We start from the raw sequence: 21,987 nt of genomic DNA, 5'->3' as shown, positions 1-21,987 counted from the left end.
ATGAAAAAAATATAAAACTCATAAAGACCAGTATAAAGTGCCTCACTCATTAAAATCATTCCTTCAGCTCTAGAAATGATAGGGCAGCTTATGCTGGCACATGCAATGAAAGACAATTTTTTATGAAATCAAAAAAAAAAAAAAAAAAATCATGTTTATAAAAAAAAAAAAAAAAAAAAAAAAAAATCATGCTCAGCTCACTCACTACTCTGCTATCATGCATCATAGAACAGTTGAGTAAGCTTTTAAGAAAAAGCAAATGGTCCAGAATACTGAGCTCTAAATATCGCTCTGCTAAGAAGGGACAATGGAAAAATCCATTATAATTGCCTCATTCAGGCTTCCAGTGCTGCAAACCATTAAAAAGAATCTACTTTCTCAGAACAAAAACAGTAAGAAAATGTCTCAAATCTCAAAATAGGAGCCACATAAGCAAAGCAAGCTCAAAAAAGAAAAAAATATCTTATCATCACAATGAACAACAGAAATTCAAATTTGACAGCAGCCAAAGATGTCTTCTTAAGAAGATGATTCATAAAGTAGGAGAAACTAGCAAATAAAACCTAATCAAAAAGGGAGAAACCCATATCATCGTCACTCTCTTCCTTCTCTTCTTTCTTTTCCTCAGCAGGAGGCGCCTCAGGAGCTGCAGCAGCACCCCCACCACTGGCAGCTCCACCACCCGAAGCACCACCACCACCAATGAATGCACCACCGCCGCCACCACCACCAATTATAACCTGTAATGCAAATCAATGAACATCACCGGACATATATCGGTATGAAGATTGACAGGTTGAACTGATGCAACTTATTGCCTGCTGGATCTAAAAGGCGAACAACTTATTAATATAATAAGGTCTTCATTTAGTTTTTAGTGAGTGGAACAAGAGAATTCTACTTTGACATGAAGATTGGAAGTTTAGAAAGCTATACTGTTATTCAAACCCAACCCCTAAGAAACACTTCCAGTATATAGAAGAGTTCAAAGCGCCATAAAAGAACATAATAAGCAGTACAGGTTCATAATTCTTAATACATCAGGTTTATGTGCTGCAACTAAGGCAACTTATCACCTACCAGATCTTAAGGTCTAGAAATTTCTTTAAAATAACAAGGTCTTCATCCAACTTCAGTGAGTGGAAAAAGAGAATTCTAGTTTGGCATGAAGTTTGGAAGGTTAGAAAACTATATTGTTATTCAAACGCAGCTCCTACGAAACACTTCTAATATGTAAGAGAGAGTTCTAAGTGTTGAATACACAACATAAATGAATGTAATAAGCACTAAGCAGCACAATAGAATAGGTTCATAGTTTCCAATACATCAGGATTATGTGCTACATCTAAGGCAACTTATAGCCTGCCAGATCTTAAAGGCTATAAATCTTTAAAATAATAAGATCTTCATTCAACTTCAGTGGTGGAACAAAAGAATTCTCCTTTGACATGAAGATTGGCAGATTAGAAAGCTATATAGTTATTCAAGTCCAGCTCTTAAGAAAAACTACAAATACATACACTGATAAAAGAAAGATGGAAGTGTTGAGCAAACAATAGAAAATACTTTAACAATCAATATATGTTCATATTTCCGAACATATCAGGACTTTGTTGTACAACTAATTAGGCAACTTATCACATACCAGATCCTAAAGGAAAACAATTTTTAGGATCACAATAACTTAACAAGAGAATTATATTTTGACATTAAAATTGGCAGGTCAGAAAGCTACATTGTTTTCCAGAAAAAGCACCTAAAAATTACTTTAATATGTAGGAGAGAACCGGAATTCAAAACTGTAAAGTTTAACAAAATTTAAGAATTTAAATGCAGGAAACAATTATCACCATAATCACCATTGATTGCCTAGATCTAAACGCACCCCTTTGACAAAACTATCATTGCATTTCACTCTCGTATCAATAAGTACAGTTCAATTGTTAATCTATTGTTTCTTTGATAAATCCACACATAACCCGCTCACAATACAAAAACAAAAGAATACTTCCACCTTCATAAATTTATTTTCTCTAAAAAATACCCAATACAACAACCAATCTCGACTGTTTGAACGCATCTTTAAACTAAATGTTACCAAAAAAGCTTATTCAGTATCCTTGGATCTCCAGATTTCATAAAATCCAAATTCAGATAGGGTTTTCTAAATTCTGTCCACGATAAATTATAGTAATTTGTAATCCTCAAAGTCCTAAATACAGCCAAAAAATATATTTGCTAAAGCCATACTTAGATGATTTAATAAATCCTAAACGGATTAAAGCAGTCCAAATACCCGTGCTCCCTTAGCTTGAATTCGACAATCAAAGAAAATCTGCCACAAAATCATCCAAAAACAACCACGAAACTGGACGAAAAAGCATTCTAACAAAACGAACAACAACAAGCTTTTATCCCACTACGTGGTTCGGTTACATGAATCCTATTTCTCCATAACAAAACGAAAAAAACAAAGGCCTAAAACCCAAGAAAAATTCTCCTCCCAGAAAGAGATCAATAGGACAGCTAAAAAAGAGAAAGTTAGAGATTGAAATAGACAAGATCTGCGACCTGGAAAACAGCGGACGAAGGCGTGACAAATGAGAAGGAGGACTGCACGCCGCCGGACGAGTCGACAGCCGCTGCAGCCCGCACGAGATTCCGCTGGAGATCGTATGTCGACGAAGCCTCGCCTTCGAGATCACCAGTAGTCTGCTTCGCGCTCCATACGCCGCCCGAGTTTCTGCAAACGAAAGTGTACACACCCATCCTCTCTGACGCTGAGATTGGATGCCGCCGCCCAGTTGCAAAACCCTAATCGAGGATAGGAGCTCGAATCAATTTATAGTGGTGAGACTGAATTGCTCCTATTACAATTAGTGTTGGAGGCCCTATAACCTCCGACCGGCCCTATAACCTCCGACCGGCCCGTGTCAAAAAATGAGAAATTTGTGATGATCAAATACCGAGTTATACCGAGTTATATAAAAGTTGTATCGAGTTTTTCTTAGAAAAAACTCGATACAGCTCGATATTGCTCGGTATAACTCGGTATTGATCTTCACAGAGCGGTATTCCTCGTTATTATCAAATAATACATAGTAATACCGAGCAAATACTGAATTTTTTGACGGAATTTTGCCTCGGACTAAACATTCCTCTACATCCATACACAGGACCTAATAAAAGTTCCTATTAACCAACCCCCAAAATATTGAATATTTAAAAAATTAATACTTAACTTTCTACATTAATAATAAAAGAGAATTTTTAATTTATATGCCTTGTTATGCTCTAAATTGAAGAAGTTTATCTTTATTTTATATTATAAAAAAATATGCTAGAACATTTTTGAGATCCAATATATTATATTTAAATTTCATTTGGGATAACTTTTTTCTTACTTGTTAAAGTAGAATTAAAAAAAAAAATTATTTTTTTTACTAAAAAATTGATTTAAAAAACAATAAGAAAGTCATCCCAAATGATACCTTAGACTCATATTTAACAGTAAGGAACGAAATGTCATGCCCTTTTTATCTTGACTTTCTTCATACGTTGATGTTGTCATCGTATCTTGATTTAGAGTTTCATTTAACTTTCTTCGCTCAAGAGAGATCATGCCGGTGAAGTTAGAGATTATTTCTTCATTTATTATAGACTGCATACATGGATATTTTTTAAAGTTTTCACAGCGTATGATTGATTATATCATTTTAACAAAAATATAATGTAGATATGGATAATCAAATATATTAGTTAAAATATATGCACAAATTATGTTCCAATCTTATTCAAACCAAGATCAAATATGATTCAAGATGTCAAATATTGTGTTTGATCTTTGATTTGAATGTTTGAACAAAATTCAATTAATTTCAATACAAATTCGAAGAATAGTGAAATTATAAATTGTTGAAGTATTTTAATCGGTAAATTATGCATCAATATTCTTATATTAAATGGAGGAAAATGGAAGTATTGCTTGGAAGACGAATATATATTCTTCGAAAAAAGCGCAAATGATTGAAGTTATAGAGAAATATTTTCTTTAGCGATCTTTTTATTCAAAGTGATTGATGCTAATAAGAGATATTTCAAATTGAAATTAGAGGTGATATATCACTTTAATAAAGCACTGCTAATTTCATCAACTAAGTTATTTAAATATAAGAAATAAATATTATATTAAGATTTGAAAAGCATTCGACTACGATCTATTTTCTTATTACATATGATCTAAACTTTAATCAATAATTGTTCTTACATTGTTCGAATGTTATTCAAATTATTTTGGGTCAAGGCTTGCTTATTATTTTGATCATTGAGGAGCTTTTGGGTATACTTCACCAAAAGTTTTATTTCTGTTAATATATATTTTAATTGATTATTTTTTATTTTTTTTTAAATTATTTTTAAAAACACTGAAAATAATTTTATATATTTTAAACATTGTTAAAACAACCAACTACCACCGCTATCACCTCACCAACTACTGATTCTATATCACCTCATAAATCAAATTATTTGATATCAAAAAATAAAAAATTGAATAAATGTAAACACTATATTTTATTTTATGTTAGAATATAAAATAAAAATAAATTTAAAAATATATTTCATTTGAAAAGCTTAAATTAACTATTACAAAAAATAATTGCATCTTAAATTAAACATATATTTCGTTTGAAACAGTATTTTTATTGTTTTCTAAAACAATTTTTTTAGCATAAAAAAATCTTAAAAATAGTGAAAAAATAATTATCCCAAACGAAACCATAATTTGATATCACCCATGAGGCTAACATCATATAATCCACTCCTAAGAAGAAAATGGCAATATATTTTATAGTTTGGAAGTCATAAATTATTTCACATAGATGATAAAAAAACATCATCAACTAACAAAAAATTATTCTGTGTGGACACCGTACCATCTAGAGGCGAATTAGAGCATGTCACATCACCTGATACAAAGTGGGTACACAGCCGCGAAACAAAGCACCTGGGTGGCATGATGCGCTCTGATTTGCCTATGGACGCGTACAGTGTCCGCACAGAATAATTTCACTAAACTAACAGTCAGTTTTATGGTTTTAAAGGCATTATCTCTTAATCTAACAATTACGTTATAATTTAGCATAAATAGGCCATTCTAAAGCTGTCCAATGGACTCCCATTACACAAATAATCAACAAATCTACTGCATGCTCTACAAGGTCTCATACAGGCAGGGGCGGAACCAGCCCTAATTTTCAGGGGGGGCAAATTTATAAGACATATATGTTGGGGTCCAAGGGGGCAGTGTCTTCTGGCGGGGTTCGACCTGTTGGGGGCAATTACCTAAAGACCATAGTATTTTAAAATTTTTAGGGGGGGCAATTGCATGAAAACCCTTGTAATAAAGACTAAAAAATGAATAAAAATGAGTAAATTACCTAAAAAACCAATATAAAAAAATTTTGAGGGGGGGCAGTTGCCCCCCCTGGAACCTATTGGGTTCCACCCATGCATACAGGCCTCTATCCACTCTATTCAGCAATGAAATGCAAAAAAGAACACATTCATTATCAGCAGCTATGAATCTTAATGCATTAAAAACAAATTCTAATAATCATTAGATCCCACAAGGATTTTGCCTGGAAGAAAACTTATCAGTCAGAACAGTAGAAACATCACAGCAATAGAAAAAAAAAAAAAAAAAAAAAAAAATTGAACTGAAAAAAAAAAAAAAAAAAAAACATAAAATTGAACTGAAAAATGCCAAAATGTATACAAAGATTCATAAAGAAATAAGACCGATAAAACATGAATAAGTTTCGAATATAAGACAGGCTCAGGTAACCCATGGGAGCAAAAAAATCCCAAAGATCAAAGTCCTCAACGGTAAATAATAAAGGGTATCAAGGTGGGAAGGAATGAGATACATAATCAGCTATGAAGATGGAGAAATACCTCATCAGAATATGAAAAATCTCCCACCTAACAACCTTCTTTTACAGTTACAATGATGCAGTTAATTTCACGAACCGCATTAGCAAAAGACAAAGGTGGTTTTGTCAGATGAGCTCATCTTCTTTGCAGCAGCAGTTCCAACAATCCTCTCGAGCTGAAAATAGGGACGTCAAAAATTCATTTTTAATGCATTGGTTGAATATAAAAATTGATTTATTGTTTAAAGAATAAAAATTCGTTGTAAATGTTTTGCTAAAATTATGTGATGCAATGCAAGAAGCCTACTTCCAATCACCATTCATGAGTAATTACTTCTTACAGTTTAGCCCTGTTTAGTTAGTCATTTCACGTATTGTATCATAGTTATAATTTTTTTGAGAACGGGGTATCCACCTATTGCCACTTCCAAATCGGCTGACCTAGAAGAGGCATTGTTAGACCGGTCCTTTGAACCGGTCCAGCCGGTCCACACGGGACCGGCCCAGGCAAATAGAGGTGGAACTTCGCCGCCTCTCTCGTGGAGTCCGATCAAGCTGCAAGTTTTTGGGAGCCGAATAGGGAAGATTTTTGGGGGCATTAAAGGGGAAATTTGAATGTAGAGACTCTTTAGGGATTTCCTTTTGATTTGTATGCACTAAATAGTTTGTTTTCCTAGGGTTAGGGCATCTTGAATTTGGCTGAAATTTGAAATCTCTTAGATTTAGGTTTTCTTTGGGCTCGGCGTCTAGAGATTCGGGAGAGATCGATCCTCCTCTCGAATTGAAGATCAACTGTATCTTGCTATTTTATGTTTCTATTTCATCAAATAATACAAATTTTCTACTATTTTCTTGGTTTTGTGTGGATTTTTGTGGAGGATTTTCGCTGTTTTTCTAAAGATTGATAGGAATTACTTGAGATCTTCAATTGTTTCCTATTAGGCACCCACCCCAGAAACCTCCTGGCCCGCACTTGATTGGGCCTCACTTAAGAGGTGTTGCTGCTCGAGGGAAATCGAGCACGGATTGGGGGTTCCCAACCATACTCGCCCATGGTGGGTCATAGTTATAATTTTTAGAAACACATTGGCAAGCCATAATTATTTGTCAGGTTGTCCTTCTCATTATCATTTAGTTAAATGTCAGGATGAACTGATCATTTGTTATTTTGGACGTGTTTAACAATAAAGATAAGATATGACAAGCTAAACACAACAAAACTGATAAAGACTGTGACTACGGAAAGATGGTGAAAGAACAGCTTTTGTGCATAAATTCCAGTTACAATTTTTTTAAAAAACATTTTCTTTAATTTTTGTGCTCAAACGATCCAAAAACTAAAACAAAACGGAAATTAAAAACCAAAATTGCCAACACCATAGAACCGTGGGAATAAGGCTTCATTTGAGACAGCTTTCTTACTGCTTTTTAAAAAAGTTTTCTAGTACAAAATTTTTAATTTTTGTACTAAAATACTGTTTTAAGAAGCAATAAAAAAATCATCCCAAACTAAGCCAAAAACTACTCATTGATCAGAAACTAAAACCAAATACGACATTCAAAAATAAAGAAAAAAAAAACAGCATAGTACCTTATTAATAGATAATGTCAAGGACACAAGAAAGATCAAATAGCTGGTTATTAAGCAAAATTTTTTTTGCCAATTTCTTATGACTATCAGAAGAGTTTTATAAAAATACAACAAAAACACTAAAGGTAGTAATAAGTATCAGCCAATATAACATACCCTGTAAAGATCAAAGCGCGAGAAAAGCACACTGCATGACATATTTTTTGATCCTTCAAGCATATTAACGATCTGTAAGTGTAAGATAAAAATTAACTGTTGTCCACGCAGATCAAACAAATAAAGGAAAGTTTAACAAAAGGATTATTAGGTAACCTCAGGATAAAACTCTTTTCTTTCAGGCAGAGAGTAGATAATCAAATTCTTTATTCCACGAATCTGCATTAAATAAAAGGAAATCAAAATATTTTAAAAAACATAAAAAAAAATATCATCAATAACAAAGCTACACTTCCACAAATGCCAAGTGTTAATTGTACGAGCATTCTTAGTTTATATTGAAGAGTTTTTATACTAAATACAGAATGACAGTCCCAAAAGGAAAGTAACATTTTGGCCCTAACAACAAATCTTGAGTCTAATCGGACTGAATGCACGTTAACGGCATCGGCAGTGAAGGAATCAGATATCAAGAAAGGCATAATAAAATAATTTATTGAGCTGCAAAAAGAACCTTATATCTGTGATAAAAATGAGCTCTTTCAGTGTAAAGCATGATTTTTCGCTTCCCTTCAAAAAACCAAAGGCGTGAACGGGATACATCACTTTGTTTAGTGTACCTAAAGATATAAAATAAAAATAAAAAAGTAAGAAAGGCACTCAAACAAGTAAATTGATCACTAGAAATAGATTTGAAAAAAATTATAATATAGTAGTCAAGAAGTTTAACCTATTTTATAAAAGCCTAAAAGATCCAACAATATACAATAAAGTCAAGCCTTTATCCCACTACGTGGGCAAAGCCTAAAAGATCCAAAAAGATGAAATTTGTCTTACTCGCCAAGCAAACAAAAAGAAGCATTCTGCGATTTTAGGAAGTTACGTATCCGCACAAATTCGAAGTAAGAACTTATAAATACCAAAGTACCACCCTGCACCCAAAAAAAAAAATCACGTAATAAGCATTGAAACGATAAGAGTAATTGTCAGAACAAATCCACAGGTCTGCAGAGTAAACATGCATAACATGCCTGTAATCACAGTAAAATCTTCTAAAAGAAAGAATATTCCAACTTAGAAAAGTGCTACTCTTAACTAATTTGTACCCATTAATTGAGTTTAAGAAGAGAATTCAACTGTCAAGGAGAGGGAATTCAAGACATGAAGGGCAAGGTGGATGACTTCACTATCTGAAGTATAATCATAAGATTAAGTGAAAAGGAAATTGTCCGCTCATCATTATAAATTCATAGTTACATTTTCGTACAATGAAAATAACTGTTCGTAGTTCTAAATATCCACTAAATCAATAAAGAAAGTATTTCTCAATGGAGGGGGAAAAGAGCCTCTATACGAGCTTTGAGAATGGAAAATAACCCTAACCATAGTAGTTATTTTAAAAAAGGCATCTGAGAATATGCAAGTCCAAGTATCAAGACCTGAAATAATGAAAATAATCCCTTTGCAAATGTAAGGGTAAGTTTGCATGCATAACCCCTCCCTAAACTTTGTATTAATGGGAGCTCCATGCTCTAGTTATGTCAGCCTGAGCAAGTGGACTTCTAAGGAATAAACGCTCTCTTAATTAAACAAATGAGAAAAACTTTTCAAACCAAGAACATGCTATCTACTTTAGAATTATATTAATTTGGACTAATTGGCCTCACCAGCATAAGTGGAAAGCAATATATAGGGGTGACAAAATGAATAGATGGGGATTAACTTATTGGATTTTTGTGAGTTAAGAATATGGGTGTAAAAAATTGACACGACCTGAAATCCGACCTAAAAAAATTTGGATTCGGGTCAACCCATTTGTGAAACGGGTTGGGTCCGGGTTCAGATTTTTGACCCGTTTGAAAAACGGGCCAGGTTCGGGTTGACCTGACAACCCACGGGTCGACCCGTTTAACCTAGATCCCACATGACCTAACCTGCTTTTGCCGCGAGGTGCGAGCTCTTGCGGGCCTGCCTAGTCGGGCTAGCGCTTAGCAATCTCGCCTCCGTCCTCTCAAGTCTCGCGATGGAGCTCCGCCGACTCAAGTCAACTACTCCGTCCGACGACTCTGCCAGTCCGCATGAATCCTTGATGACTCGACCTCGCCTTGCACAGACCCTACGTGCTCAGCCTTCGCTCAGTAGCCATTCGTCGGTTCTCCCCCAGCCCGTCGACGCCCAAGCCAACAAGCCATATGCGGCTACGCATGATGACGCAACTCAGCAACAACACCTGCGAGTTTGCGGGTCAGGTCGGGTCAACCCGGCAACCCGTGCAGGTCGGGTCCGAATTAGAAATCCTAACCCATTTAACTAAATGTGTCGGGTTCGAGTCAATCCGTTTATGCCCGAGTCAAGTCGGGTTCGACCTGAACTCGACCCGTTGACCCAAATTGACACCCCTAGTTAAGAATTTGGTGGTTATTATATATTTAGGTCATACATGTGATTTAATTTTATCACTCGCTATGTTACAGTGGGTAAAGTCCCCGAATAAGTGTTGGTTGTAGATTGAATCAACTGAATCATATCTACCTCAATCAAACCTTATGCTCGATTGAGAGGGTTATCGTGGGGCACGACAATTAGCCCAAAAATGAGAAGACCGCCTGTTAATCTCATTAAAAATTTTGACATCAATGACAATAATCGACATTTTTGTATTTTTATGTTTGATGTAACTGTTAAGTATGTTGTTATTAAGGGCTCGTGTACTTTCATTTAAACACCATGGCTTTTTAATCCAGTACTCATTTATATGTACTTAACTTTTAAAAATAAGATCTATTTATTTTCCTTTCATCTTTATCATTCATCTTTTTAGAAATGAATCTCAAGATTGTAGTTCATGTGGCTCTGTAAATCTGCACAACTTTCCTCTCTTGTTCTTTTGTCTGATTTTGCACAGTAATGTCCAATGCATAGAGGGTATTGCAGCTAGTAATGTGGTCTTCCAACTTGTCAACTATTTCGGCAATGTCGTCAACAAAAGAATAACCACTGCAGGCGAACCACTGGTTACAAGCATGCTAACGACATTGCTAAAACTTGAACAACCATGCTGGTCATTGTTTAATGATAACCTTGAGTCCACAGCCAAGTTAGAAAAACATGTTTGTCAATGGAAAAAACACTCTCCCTAATCTTGGATTAAAGAAAAAAGGGAAGCAAACTCTGACATCATTTAAGATCGACGGAACACAGAGGTGGCCATCATCCGATCTGGATCTAATATTGATAGAATGCAGATTCTTCCTATAATATTTGGCTAATGAAAAAAATATTCTGACCTATTCTTTGTCTTTTGTCTCCTTCCATTGTTCCCTTCCCGTTCGCCTCGCTACTGCAAACAGTTGAAGGGAAGGGGAGGCTTTCTGTTTGCAACAACCGCCTCTACAACATGCACAACGTGACTCCTTGTATAGCACACTTCGTGGGAACCACGAATCTACAAGTAGTTACAGCATGGGGGATTGCAATCTGTAATGCAGAGTTGTTCCGTCTGTTATGGACAGACTTGCGAACATAATATGTGAAGCAAGTTTGACAAGCAAAAACTACCAAGTTTCACGCGAGTTGGCGATGCAACCGGAGGAAATGGAAGCAGCCATGGGAAAAGTGGAGTGGAACTCATATATGGCGGCATCACAGGAACTGTGGTGATTTTACCTGAAGTTCCTGGTGTTAGAGCAATTTTTTTTTTCAATAAAGCTGTAATATGGCTTTATTTGATAAAAATAAAACATTCACGTGAATTGATTTTAATACATTTCTAATGAGGAATCTTATCTTTTTCTAGGATTTTATCAAAGTGCTGAACAACATATAAGACAAAATGTAATAAAGCGAAAAGTGGATAAATTAATAAAATTAAACATTTAAGTCGATGGAATTATGGCTTTGTATTAAATAAGAATTTTATCGCATAGTAATAATTAGTAATGACTTAAATACTTCTAATTGGATAGAAAGTATTTAACAAGTTGAGCAATTTTTAGATTAAAGAGAAGAAAAGACACGAAAATATCTGAAATAATTCATGATCATCTTTAAACCGGGACGTGCCTGTCAAAGTCCTGATAATGCATTGATATGTGTTTGATAATTAATAAGATAAATGATTAAAATATTTAATATTGAACTCATAAATTAAGAGACTCTTTTAAGGCACTCTTTTTTTTTTTACTTCTTTGATTGATTAAATTTTACTTATTTATTTGCCAACAATTTGTCTAATGGCAGTCTCTGAGCTTAATGCAAAATTACGAGTTATGCCACTGAACTAAGAATTGCGGCATATGCAGACATGCTACAATTCTAAGAACTTTTTTTTTAAATATTTTTTTCTTCATAGGTAATAAGTCAAGAAACAAGATTCCATGCTGGCAAACCAAAAATTTAAATTATTTGCTTTATTTGCTATTGTGCATTTAACTTAACATTAAATTATATTGTGTTAATAATTAAACATCCTTTGCTAATTGTCTTAGAAAGTTTTTTAATAACCCAATTCAACCACCCCTATTGGGCCGTTTGTAAGCCATCAATGATCAACTCAAATGGGCTTTTCATTGGATTAATCCTTATCCCAACCAATTTAAGTCAGCACAATACTAATAAACCCATTACATCAAAACTCAAGCTTTTCAATAGATATAAGCTCATCCCAATTAGTCTTGGCCTTACAATGACTGTAGGCCCCATCCTAACCTCAAACTCGAGTTCTCTCTCATGCTGAGAAGCCCAGAAATCAAAATAAAAAACACTAATTAAAATCATACAAATAAAAATTCTCACATGTCCTAGAGAAACTACTTCGAGTCTAGTAAAAACTCGTAAACAACTGCTAATCATGCATGTCTCGGAGCTCATGTTAGCCATGCCTAGTACATTTGAACTACAAACAACCATACTTTGTATCTCTGAAGTATTCAATGAAATTAAAATAAGTCCACAATTAAAATCAAATCCATCAATTAAAAGCAAGCAAACTACAAATCTCATGTCTTAGACACTTTTTTTTAGCCAAGCTAAAACTTATGCAACAGTTATAACTCATACATGTCTCAAAGCTTTTGCTGGTCATGTCACTTTTGAACTATAAGCGATCATTCTTTGTGCTTATAAAATATTCAGTCAAATTGGTATAATTAGCCCTCTCCCAACAAGCAAGTTGATCTCAACTTTGAAGGCACATATTTAATACCTATTTTTCAACCTTAGTATGCTCAGGATATCCAAGAGAAGGTAACAAAGCCATTCATTAGGCTCCTTGGATGTTATGGCTCATAGGCATTAGCATATATTATTTGTTGTTATAAATGATATGAAAGAATCATAAGATTTTAATCAAGTCTACCTCCAATACTTGAAAACTCTCCATTAAATTAAATTCAAGCTTAAATACAGAATTTAATCTAATACTAACCTAAGTAACCTCCTCAATTGAGAGTAATCTCACGTTAGTGGAAAGAGTAATATATTATGGGGGCTTATATCCATGGGAAATCTTGACCCTAGAGCTAAACAAACCCTGACAAAACATGAAGGAAAACCTACTTAAAATAAACCAAATCTTATCTACCAGAGAACTTCTCCTACATTTCCTCTTACACATTAAGAAGGCTCATAGGAAAGGGGTTTGACTTTTCCTAGGCAAACACTTACTAAGATTTTAATCATAAAAATTTATAAATTGATACTTAATTCAAAAAAGATGAGTAACTTATCCTCCATTCTCACCCAGCACTTTTGGACCTTTTGGGCCAGTAAATAAGTAAAGTTCTCACATATACTAAAAGACTGACGTAACATCTCAATAAAGAATATGAACCAAATGTAAATAATTAAAAGTTAGTAATATACTGTTAAATGCCAAACTAAGATAGTAATTAGCAGATGCTTACCTCTAGTGAATCCTTCATCTTAGGGAAAACCTGCATAAATTGATTATATTAACACATGAAAGTCTAGCTGAAATGTTTATTAAGCTAGGAAGTTTGAATATATTGAACATGAAACATGAAAAGGCCATGCATAATATAGTAAGAGTTTATACTCATTATATGTCATCAGCTGAATTTCAAGGTGTAGATACTAGTCCCAAATTTCAACTATTCACTATAATTACCATCTACAAAAATTAGTGCCGCACGTCCCAAAGAATAGCCCCCTTAGAAAATTATAGGGCCATTCATGGCTTACAAGGAAAGCCTATGTTGAACCACTCCAATCATTACCCTTCAAAAAACTGCTAAATAACTTTGGAAACTTGTTTGTAAACACTTCTTTCTAAATAAAAGCATTTTCAGATTTTATATTGCAAAGAGGGCGCCAGTTTGTAAGTATGACATCACTGCAGACGGTTTCTCTAAAGTTTCATGAAGCTCTACATAAAATGATAATGATTTCCTCTTCCAGTATTTTCTTTGCTTTACATCAATATCAATATTTTCTAAAGTTATAGTAACGAAGCCGTCCAAAAACATTAACATCACCAGGTTGCTCCGCCCTTTTAGGCAGAATATCTACCCAATTCTCTCAATTCATTCATGTTTGAAAAAAAATTGTGAAACTAGAGTACCTCAAGCTTTTTAAATAATATTTACATTGTTAGCTTTGGCCTGAAAGTTTTTCTACATAGATTTTTTATACTAATTTGTATTGCTCCTACTACCTCCTCCTCCATCACATGGCCAACCAATCATAAATAGTTTCCTACTACCTCATTCTTTTTTGTAACTTTTGCTCCCACAAACCTCTAATTTGATCACTGCTTCCGGTTTGTTCTCACTTCCACTACACAAAGTCGCTGTTGTAGCCTTCTTTGTTGCTAAATACTCCAATAAATTCAACTGAGCAATTTTGACTGTAATTCTATAAAATTTTAACTTTCATCTTCAGCTTTCGAGAACCTCTATATCATGGTTTAAATTTCAACAAAACCATTGAAACTGACCAATTTTCAGTTTCAATATATTTTTTACAAAAAACTGTCAAACACGTCAAAACAGACAAAATAGCTAAAACCCCAAAAGGCAATCAAAACAAATGAAACTCAATTGGAACCTTCAAAATATTAGGATAATAATGAAACTTTGAGCAAAATCACATGAAAATGGAGAACACATACCAAAAAATCACAATAATATGACACAAGTTTATATAGGTTGGGGAGATCCATTCATGTCCACGTATGCATGAAAATTAAAAAAATTAATTAAGTTTCAAAAGGGATACAAAGACAGATTGCACATTGTGCAAATAAAGACAAAGATATCGCTTTGTCTATGCCACCCACTAAGAGAAAATGCTTCTCCATCAGATGAAATCAAAACTAGCAACACCTCAAAAAAAAAACAGATCTCCCTCCTACAAGCACCTAAAAAAATTCCTCCCCTCTCTTTAGGTTGGTAGCCCCCTCTTGCAATTTGCATATGATTTTTGGATGATCTTTAACACCATGTAACCATCTCCTTATATAATGCTTAGACGTAGTAGGAAGCAAGCTTCTAAAGACTAGGTAGATGGTGGCAAGTAATATAATTGTAGGGGTTAGAGGGTGGTGGGTAGCAAATGTAAAACCCAAATTTGAGCAGGTATGAGTCACCTTCTGCTCAATTTATAAAATATCTGAAAATCCTAACATTTACAAAATTTCATAAATTTAATATCACTATGTTCTACTCGTTGAATGGAGCAATTCAACATATAGAACTATATTTCGAATTGCAAAAAGATAGGAAGTTAGGATATTAAATGTGAGTTGAAAATTTTTCCTAAAGTTTTAATTTATGTCACTGTTCAAATATGAGAATTATTGTAGCAAGGGTAATTATAGATTTACAGGTGGCTTGCATGCATTGTTTAGGAGGGTAATTAAGGAATTTAAAACGTCGCTATCCTCGATTCAAATAGTAGAAATCATCTATAAGCACAAAACCGACAGAAAAAAAAACTAGAAGAGAGATAAAAAAAACAAAAGAAATTTAAAACGTCGCTATCCTCAGAACAACCGACAGAATGGTTTCCTCACATGCATTGAAATGTAGGTTAAGTAAAGTATGTGCTTAGGGATAGCAAACCAATGGTCCACCATAGCAAGAAAGTCCAAACGTCCAACCAAACTCCTCCAGCAAATGCTCCCAATTCAGCCAACAAACATCACCTCAGTTCAAGAAGAAGTATACAAATGGAGTGGAACTTGTGTAGAGAAGAAAGAGGTAAGAAGCCCAGACGAAATAGAGAAGAAGAAGTGGACAAAGCTCTCAAGCTTTTCCAAGAAGAAGAAAACCCTCAGGTTTTTTAAGAGACTAAGCTCAATCAAATTCAACAACCTCTTCCTTTAAAAATCATCTTCTATATATAGGCAAGATAAGGGAACCAAACAACCATAAAACCTTCCAAATAAACCAAATAGATTTAGGGAAATGAAAGGCCAACAACCACCACATCAGTCCCCAAACGACACAGCAAAAACAAAGAAGAGGGCTCATGATGTAGGCAAAGGGGGGGTCAAATCAAACCCAAAAAATTTTGGTTTTGACTTCCCTTGAGCTTGCTAGCTCAATAAATTTTGAGCTGAATTTTTTAGCTCATTATGAGCCGGTTTTTAGTTCATTTATTGAACTAAAAGTTATCTCATTATTATCTAGGTTTTAGTTCATTTATTATCTTATTTATGTAGCTCTTTATTTATAGTTCTGTCTCTTAAAATTCTGAGTTTGTCCCTTAGTTTCCAAAATGACTTTTGGATTTCCTGTGTTGGCTATTTTCCGTGCTTGGCTCCTTGGCTTCCTCGGTTGGCTGTTGGGTGGCCTTTCCCGTGCTTTGGTGCCTCGGTTCCGTGCGGGCCTCTTTGGTTTCCGCGGCTGCATCTTCGGGTCCCTGGCTGGGAGGTTTCCCGTGGCTGATGGGGGGATTTTCCGTGGCTGATGGGGGGCTTTTCCGTGGCTTTGGTGCTTTGTTCTTAGCATAGAATTATATGGCTTTTATTTGCTTAGAATGTGAAAGGTTTTTGGGGCTGTTTGTATTCCCCTCTCATGCCTATATATATAGATGTTTTGGAATGTTTTACGATAAGTTTATGATGTGATTTTTGGAAAGAAACCTAAGGGTTTTTGGAAAAGCTTGCGAGCTTTGTCCACTTTCTTCCTCTATCTCTTGGGGAGACTTGCGAGTTCTTTCCACCCTTCTTCTCGGCTTCTAACCTCTTTCGTTTCTCCGCAAGTTTACACCCCACCTGTATCCTTCTTCTTCTGGAAAGCAAGTTTAGGGCATCTTGTTTGAGTCAAGTTTGTAAGAGTCTTGTAAGTCGTTTTATTATATAAAGTTGTGGTTTATATAATTTGTGTCTTTTTGAGTATTTTTATGTTTTTATTTTGTTCCTAGAAAGAGTTTCTTTTCTGATAAAAAATTTGGGGCCCTCTCCCAAATTTTTGATTGCATCATTTGGTATCAGAGAATTTCTTGGGGGGCCCTCTCCCCAGGGATTTTTGCTCGTATCATATTTGGTATCAGAGCAAGTTAGAAAGTCCTAGGTTTATGAGTCAGTTTGTCGTATGCGTCTTGATGTCATATAAGTTTAGTTTGTGAGGTCAAATAAATCTTGGTAAGTCATAGTAGTCTTGTGAGTCATAAGTAGTTATTGGTAGTCAAATCTAAAGCCAACTCATCGGGAGATGAGTTCTCAAGAAGAGGAATCTGATATAAGCAAACTCAAAAAAATTTGATTTTGACTTCCCTTGAGCTTGCTAGCTCAATAAATTTTGGGTTAAAATTTAGCTCATTATGAGCCGGTTTTTAGTTCATTTATTAAACTAAAAGTTATCTCATTATTAGCTAGGTTTTAGTTCATTTATTATCTTATTTATGTAGCTATTTATTTATAGTTTTGTCTCTTAAAATTCTGAGTTTTTCCCTTGGGTTTCCAAAATGGCTTTTGGATTTCCTGTGTTGGCTGTTTTCCGTGATTGGCTCCTTGGCTTCCTCGGTTGGCTGTTGGATGGCCTTTCCCGTGCTTTGATGCCTTGGTTCCGTGCGGGCCTCTTTGGTTTCCGCGGCTGCCTCTTCGAGTCCCTAGTTGGGCGGTTTCCCGTGGCTGATGGGGGGCTTTTCCGTGGCTTTGGTGCTTTGTTCTTAGCATAGAATTATGTGGCTTTTATTTGCTTAGAATGCGAAAGGTTTTTGGGGCTGTTTGTATTCCCCTCTCATGCCTATATATATAAATGTTTTGGAATGTTTTAAGATAAGTTTATGATGTGATTTTTGGAAAGAAACCTGAGGGTTTTTGGAAAAGCTTGTGAGCTTTGTCCACCTTCTTCTATCTCTTGGGGAGACTTGCGAGTTCTTTCCACCCTTCTTCTCAGCTTCTAACCTCTTTCGTCTCTCCGCAAGTTTACACCCCACCTGTATCCTTCTTCTTTTGGAAAGCAAGTTTAGGGTGTCTTGTTTGGGTCAAGTTTGTAAGAGTCTTTGTTTGTAAGTCATTTTATTCTATAAAGTTGTGGTTTATAGAATTTGTGTCTTTTTGAGAATTTTTATGTCTTTATTTTGTTCCTAGAAAGAGTTTCTTTTGTGATCAAAAATTTGGGACCCTCTCCCAAATTTTTAATTGCATCAGCTCACGGGAACCAAGAAGGAATTCCACGGAACCATGCAGACAGCCGCGGAATCGAGCAGATAGCCGCGGAACCGAGAAGCCAGTCATGGGAACCAAAGGGGCAAAAGCATGGGAAATCACCCAGCATAAGAAAATGAGAAGACAAAGGGTAGGAGAAGAGGCAAGTCCACTCCAAATTGAATCCTTGAATTAAAGCATACCTTTTTGGAATAATGAACTAGGAAGCTCAATAAATCTCCCAATAAATGAACTAAACTTCAGCTCAACATTAATGAGCTAACAACTTAGAGAATAAAGCTCAACACCAATAAACCACCACCTCCCAACATCATCTTCAGCTCAAACCGAGAACCATAAGCCAACCCGAGAACCAGCAGCAGCCCAAGGGACCCAACAAGCTAGTAAACCAAAGGTCTACCGAAGCCCAAGCACAACCTACCATGATCATTGGATGCTTTCCCATCATTGGATAGCTAAAAAAAATATAAAACTAAATTAAAAACTAATGTTCAATGCATGATAAATAAAATACAAAAAAATAATGATTGCATAAATTCCCCCTGGTGGGAGAGTCTCATCTCCGGATGAGAAAGCTTCAGCAACTTTCTGGAAAAGATCAGGATGACATCGTTTTAGTTCATTAGCATCCATCAAAGTGCAGTCGATTAGAGGACGATTCTTCCATTTTGCCAAGAACCTCTTATGTTCTCCATGCCTTGTTTTAGAAATTCTGACATCAATAATATCTTCAACATGTTCTTCAGTTCTTGTCAAAGAAGTGGAGAGTGGCAAAGTTTCAATTTCCACAGAATCGTCAGAATTTCCTTCATATAAAGAAAGATCAGAAACATTAAATATAGGAGAAGTGCCAACAAAAATAGGTAGATCCAATAGATAGGCATTTATGCCTAATTTTCGAAGCACACGAAAAGGTACAAATCTCTTTCTGCTTAACTTTCTGAAAGTAACAACAGGAAATCGTTGGCGACGAAAGTAAGCCATAACTAAGTCACCCTCACTGAAAATAACCTCACTTCGATGTTTATCTGCAGCAGATTTGCACTTAGCATTAGCCTTTTGGAGTTTTTCAAGGACTTGCTGTTGGACAGTCTTTATGTGGTCAAAAGTTTCAAAAGTTTCAGCACTAATTTTATTAGGTAAATGCAAGCAGTTTCAATCTAAATGTGAAGAATAGGTTGTCCATAAATAATTTCAAAAGGAGTTTTACTAGTGGAACAGTTAACAAAATTATTGTAAGTAAACTCAGCTTGAGGCAAGACTAAATCCCATTGAGATGATTTTTCTCCAGCAAGACATCTTAATAAATTTCAAGAGCTTTGATTGACAACTTCAGTTTGCCCATTAGTTTGAGGATGATATACACTACTAAATTGAAGAGTAGTTCCAAGTTTTGCCCAAAGAGTTCTCCAAAAATGACTCAAAAATCTAGTGTCTCGATCAGAAGTAAAAGTACGAGGAACACCGTGAAGACGAACAATTTCTTTAAAAAACATATCAGCAATGTAGGAAGCATCATAAGTTTTCTTACAAGGAATAAAATGTGTCATTTTGCTAAAGCGATCCACCACCACAAAAACAGAGTTAAATTTTCGAATAGTAACAGGCAAACCCAAAACGAAATTCATAGAAATATCTTCCCAAGATTTGTTTAGAATAGGTAGAGGAGTATACAAACCAGAATTTTGTGAAGTTCCCTTGAGAGCATGACATATTTTATATTGTTTAACCAGCTTAGCAATTTGCTTTCTCATATGAGGCCAAAAATATTTTTCTTCAACCAAAGCAATAGTTTTCCCTTGCCCAAAATGTCCACCCAAACCCCCACAATGAAAGTTCTTTCACAAGTTGTTCTCTTAAAGAGTTTTTAGTTATGCAAAGTCTAGACCCCTTAAATAAAAAATCTTGATGTATAACAAACTGAGCAGAAGAATCAGTTCCAGAAGCAAGACAAGAATCCCAAATTCCCTTAAAACCAGAATCATTTGAATAAGTGTATATTTCAAAAAATAAAGAGAAGTGATAGTTGGATAAACAGTTACTAACAAATGAGATCTCCTACTTAAAGCATCTGCAACTTTGTTTAAAACACCAGTTTTATGTTTGTATGAAAAATATACTCTTGCAAAAATTAATCCCACTTGACATGCCTTTTATTCAAATTTTTTTGAGAACCCAAAAAACGAAGAGCTTCATTATCAGTATTTAAAACACTCCCTTTGAATCAAATAACATCTCCAGAATTCAAAGCTTGAACAATAGCATAAAACTCCAAATCATAAGTAGAATATTTGGATCCAGTTTCATTCAGTTTTGCACTAAAGTAAGCAACATGTTTTACTTCTTGACTAAGCACATCACCAATACCAACATGAGAAGCATCGCAATCAACTTCAAAAATATTTTCAAAATTTGGCAAGCTAAGAATAGGAGCTTGACTCATCCTTGCCTTTATGATTTGCAAAGTTTTTTTCAGTTTGAAGTGTCCACCTAAATATCTCTTTTTTTAAGCAATCAGTAATAGGAGCAATCAGAGAACTGAAGTCTTTATAAATCTTCTATAGAAAGAAGCCAAGCTATGAATCCTCTCACATCACTTATGTTTTTAGGAACAGACCAATTTTGAATTGCTTCTATTTTTATCAGATCCACTTTTATTCCCTCAGCAGAAACAATAAAACCCAAAAATATTAAACTTGAAGTCAAGAAGGAACACTTTTTAAGATTGATGAAAAGTTTTTGTTCTCTTAGAGTTTGCAACACTTGCTTCACATGATTTAAGTGTTCAGAAGAATGAATACTATAAATCAAAATGTCATTGAAATAAACCACAACAAATTTTTCAATAAAAGGTCTCAAAACATGATTCATAGTTTTCATAAAAGTACTCGGAGCATTTAAAAGGCCAAAAGGCATCACAAGCTATTCATACAAACCTTCTTTAATTTTAAAAGCAGTTTTTCATTCATCCCCAGGCCTTATTCTTATTTGATGATACACACTTCTCAAATCAATTTTAAAAATTTTTTTGGCACCACTTAGTATATCCAGCATGTCATCCAGTCTAAGAACTGAAAATCGATATTTAATAGTGATTTTGTTTATTGCCCTACTATCCACACACATCCTCCATGTTCCATCTTTTTTTGGCGTTAATAAAGCAAGCACAGCACAAGGACTTAAACTTTCTTGAATCAAACATTTTTTTAACAAAGCAATCACTTGCTTAAAAAGTTCAGCATTTTCGAAAGGGTTCATTCTGTAATGAGGAAGGTTAGACAAAGTAGCTCCAGAAATTAAATCAATATGATGTTGAATTTTTCGCATTGGAGGCAACCCAATTGGCAACTCATCAGGAGTTATGTCAGAAAAATCATTAATTAAAGCTTGCATTTCTTTAGGGATTTGAAAAGTAGAATCAAATTCCTTTCTCAAAACCAAATAAGCAACTTCAGAATGTTTTAAATCATTAGCATTTAAAAGCAATTTAGGAGAATTAATTTTGGTAATCGAGTTTTTCTTAACAGGTGAATCAGGTACATATTTTTGTGGATGAAGAGTGAACTCCTTATTATTTTGAATCAAAGTGTAAGTGTTTTTCTCTCCATTATGAATAATTTTGTGATCGTATTGCCAAGGTCGTCCTAACAAAATATGGCAAACTTCAAGAG

At 34.8% G+C, this 21,987-nt stretch overlaps 2 protein-coding genes across 4 annotated transcripts in view; both read right to left on the bottom strand.

Moving 5' to 3' along the window:
* Nucleotides 1–359: 359 nt before the first annotated feature.
* LOC110108931 (60S acidic ribosomal protein P3) lies at nt 360–2,863 on the bottom strand. Its single transcript, XM_020839789.2, has 2 exons — nt 2,572–2,863; nt 360–740 (listed from the first exon to the last, which is right to left on the bottom strand). Exons 1-2 carry the CDS (start codon nt 2,767–2,769, stop codon nt 564–566), a joined length of 375 nt encoding a protein of 124 aa, XP_020695448.1. The 5' UTR covers nt 2,770–2,863; the 3' UTR covers nt 360–563.
* A 2,866-nt stretch (nt 2,864–5,729) lies between these two features.
* Nucleotides 5,730–21,987, bottom strand: part of LOC110108953 (digestive organ expansion factor homolog) — a 90,374-nt gene continuing 74,116 nt past the window's right edge. For all 3 annotated transcript variants that reach the window (XM_020839820.2, XM_028691812.1, XM_028691811.1), the window contains 6 exons: nt 13,584–13,613; nt 8,518–8,612; nt 8,195–8,300; nt 7,837–7,899; nt 7,681–7,752; nt 5,730–6,109 (listed from right to left, as the gene is read on the bottom strand). In XM_020839820.2, the coding sequence (XP_020695479.1) occupies nt 6,035–6,109; nt 7,681–7,752; nt 7,837–7,899; nt 8,195–8,300; nt 8,518–8,612; nt 13,584–13,613 (441 nt within the window). In that variant the 3' untranslated portion in view covers nt 5,730–6,034. The remainder of the gene's footprint in view (nt 6,110–7,680; nt 7,753–7,836; nt 7,900–8,194; nt 8,301–8,517; nt 8,613–13,583; nt 13,614–21,987) is intronic.

This window comes from Dendrobium catenatum, unplaced genomic scaffold (genome assembly GCF_001605985.2).
Source record: "Dendrobium catenatum unplaced genomic scaffold, ASM160598v2 original_scaffold_71536, whole genome shotgun sequence".
NCBI classification, from domain to species: domain Eukaryota; kingdom Viridiplantae; phylum Streptophyta; class Magnoliopsida; order Asparagales; family Orchidaceae; genus Dendrobium; species Dendrobium catenatum.
This window is presented reverse-complemented; position numbering and strand designations above follow the sequence as displayed.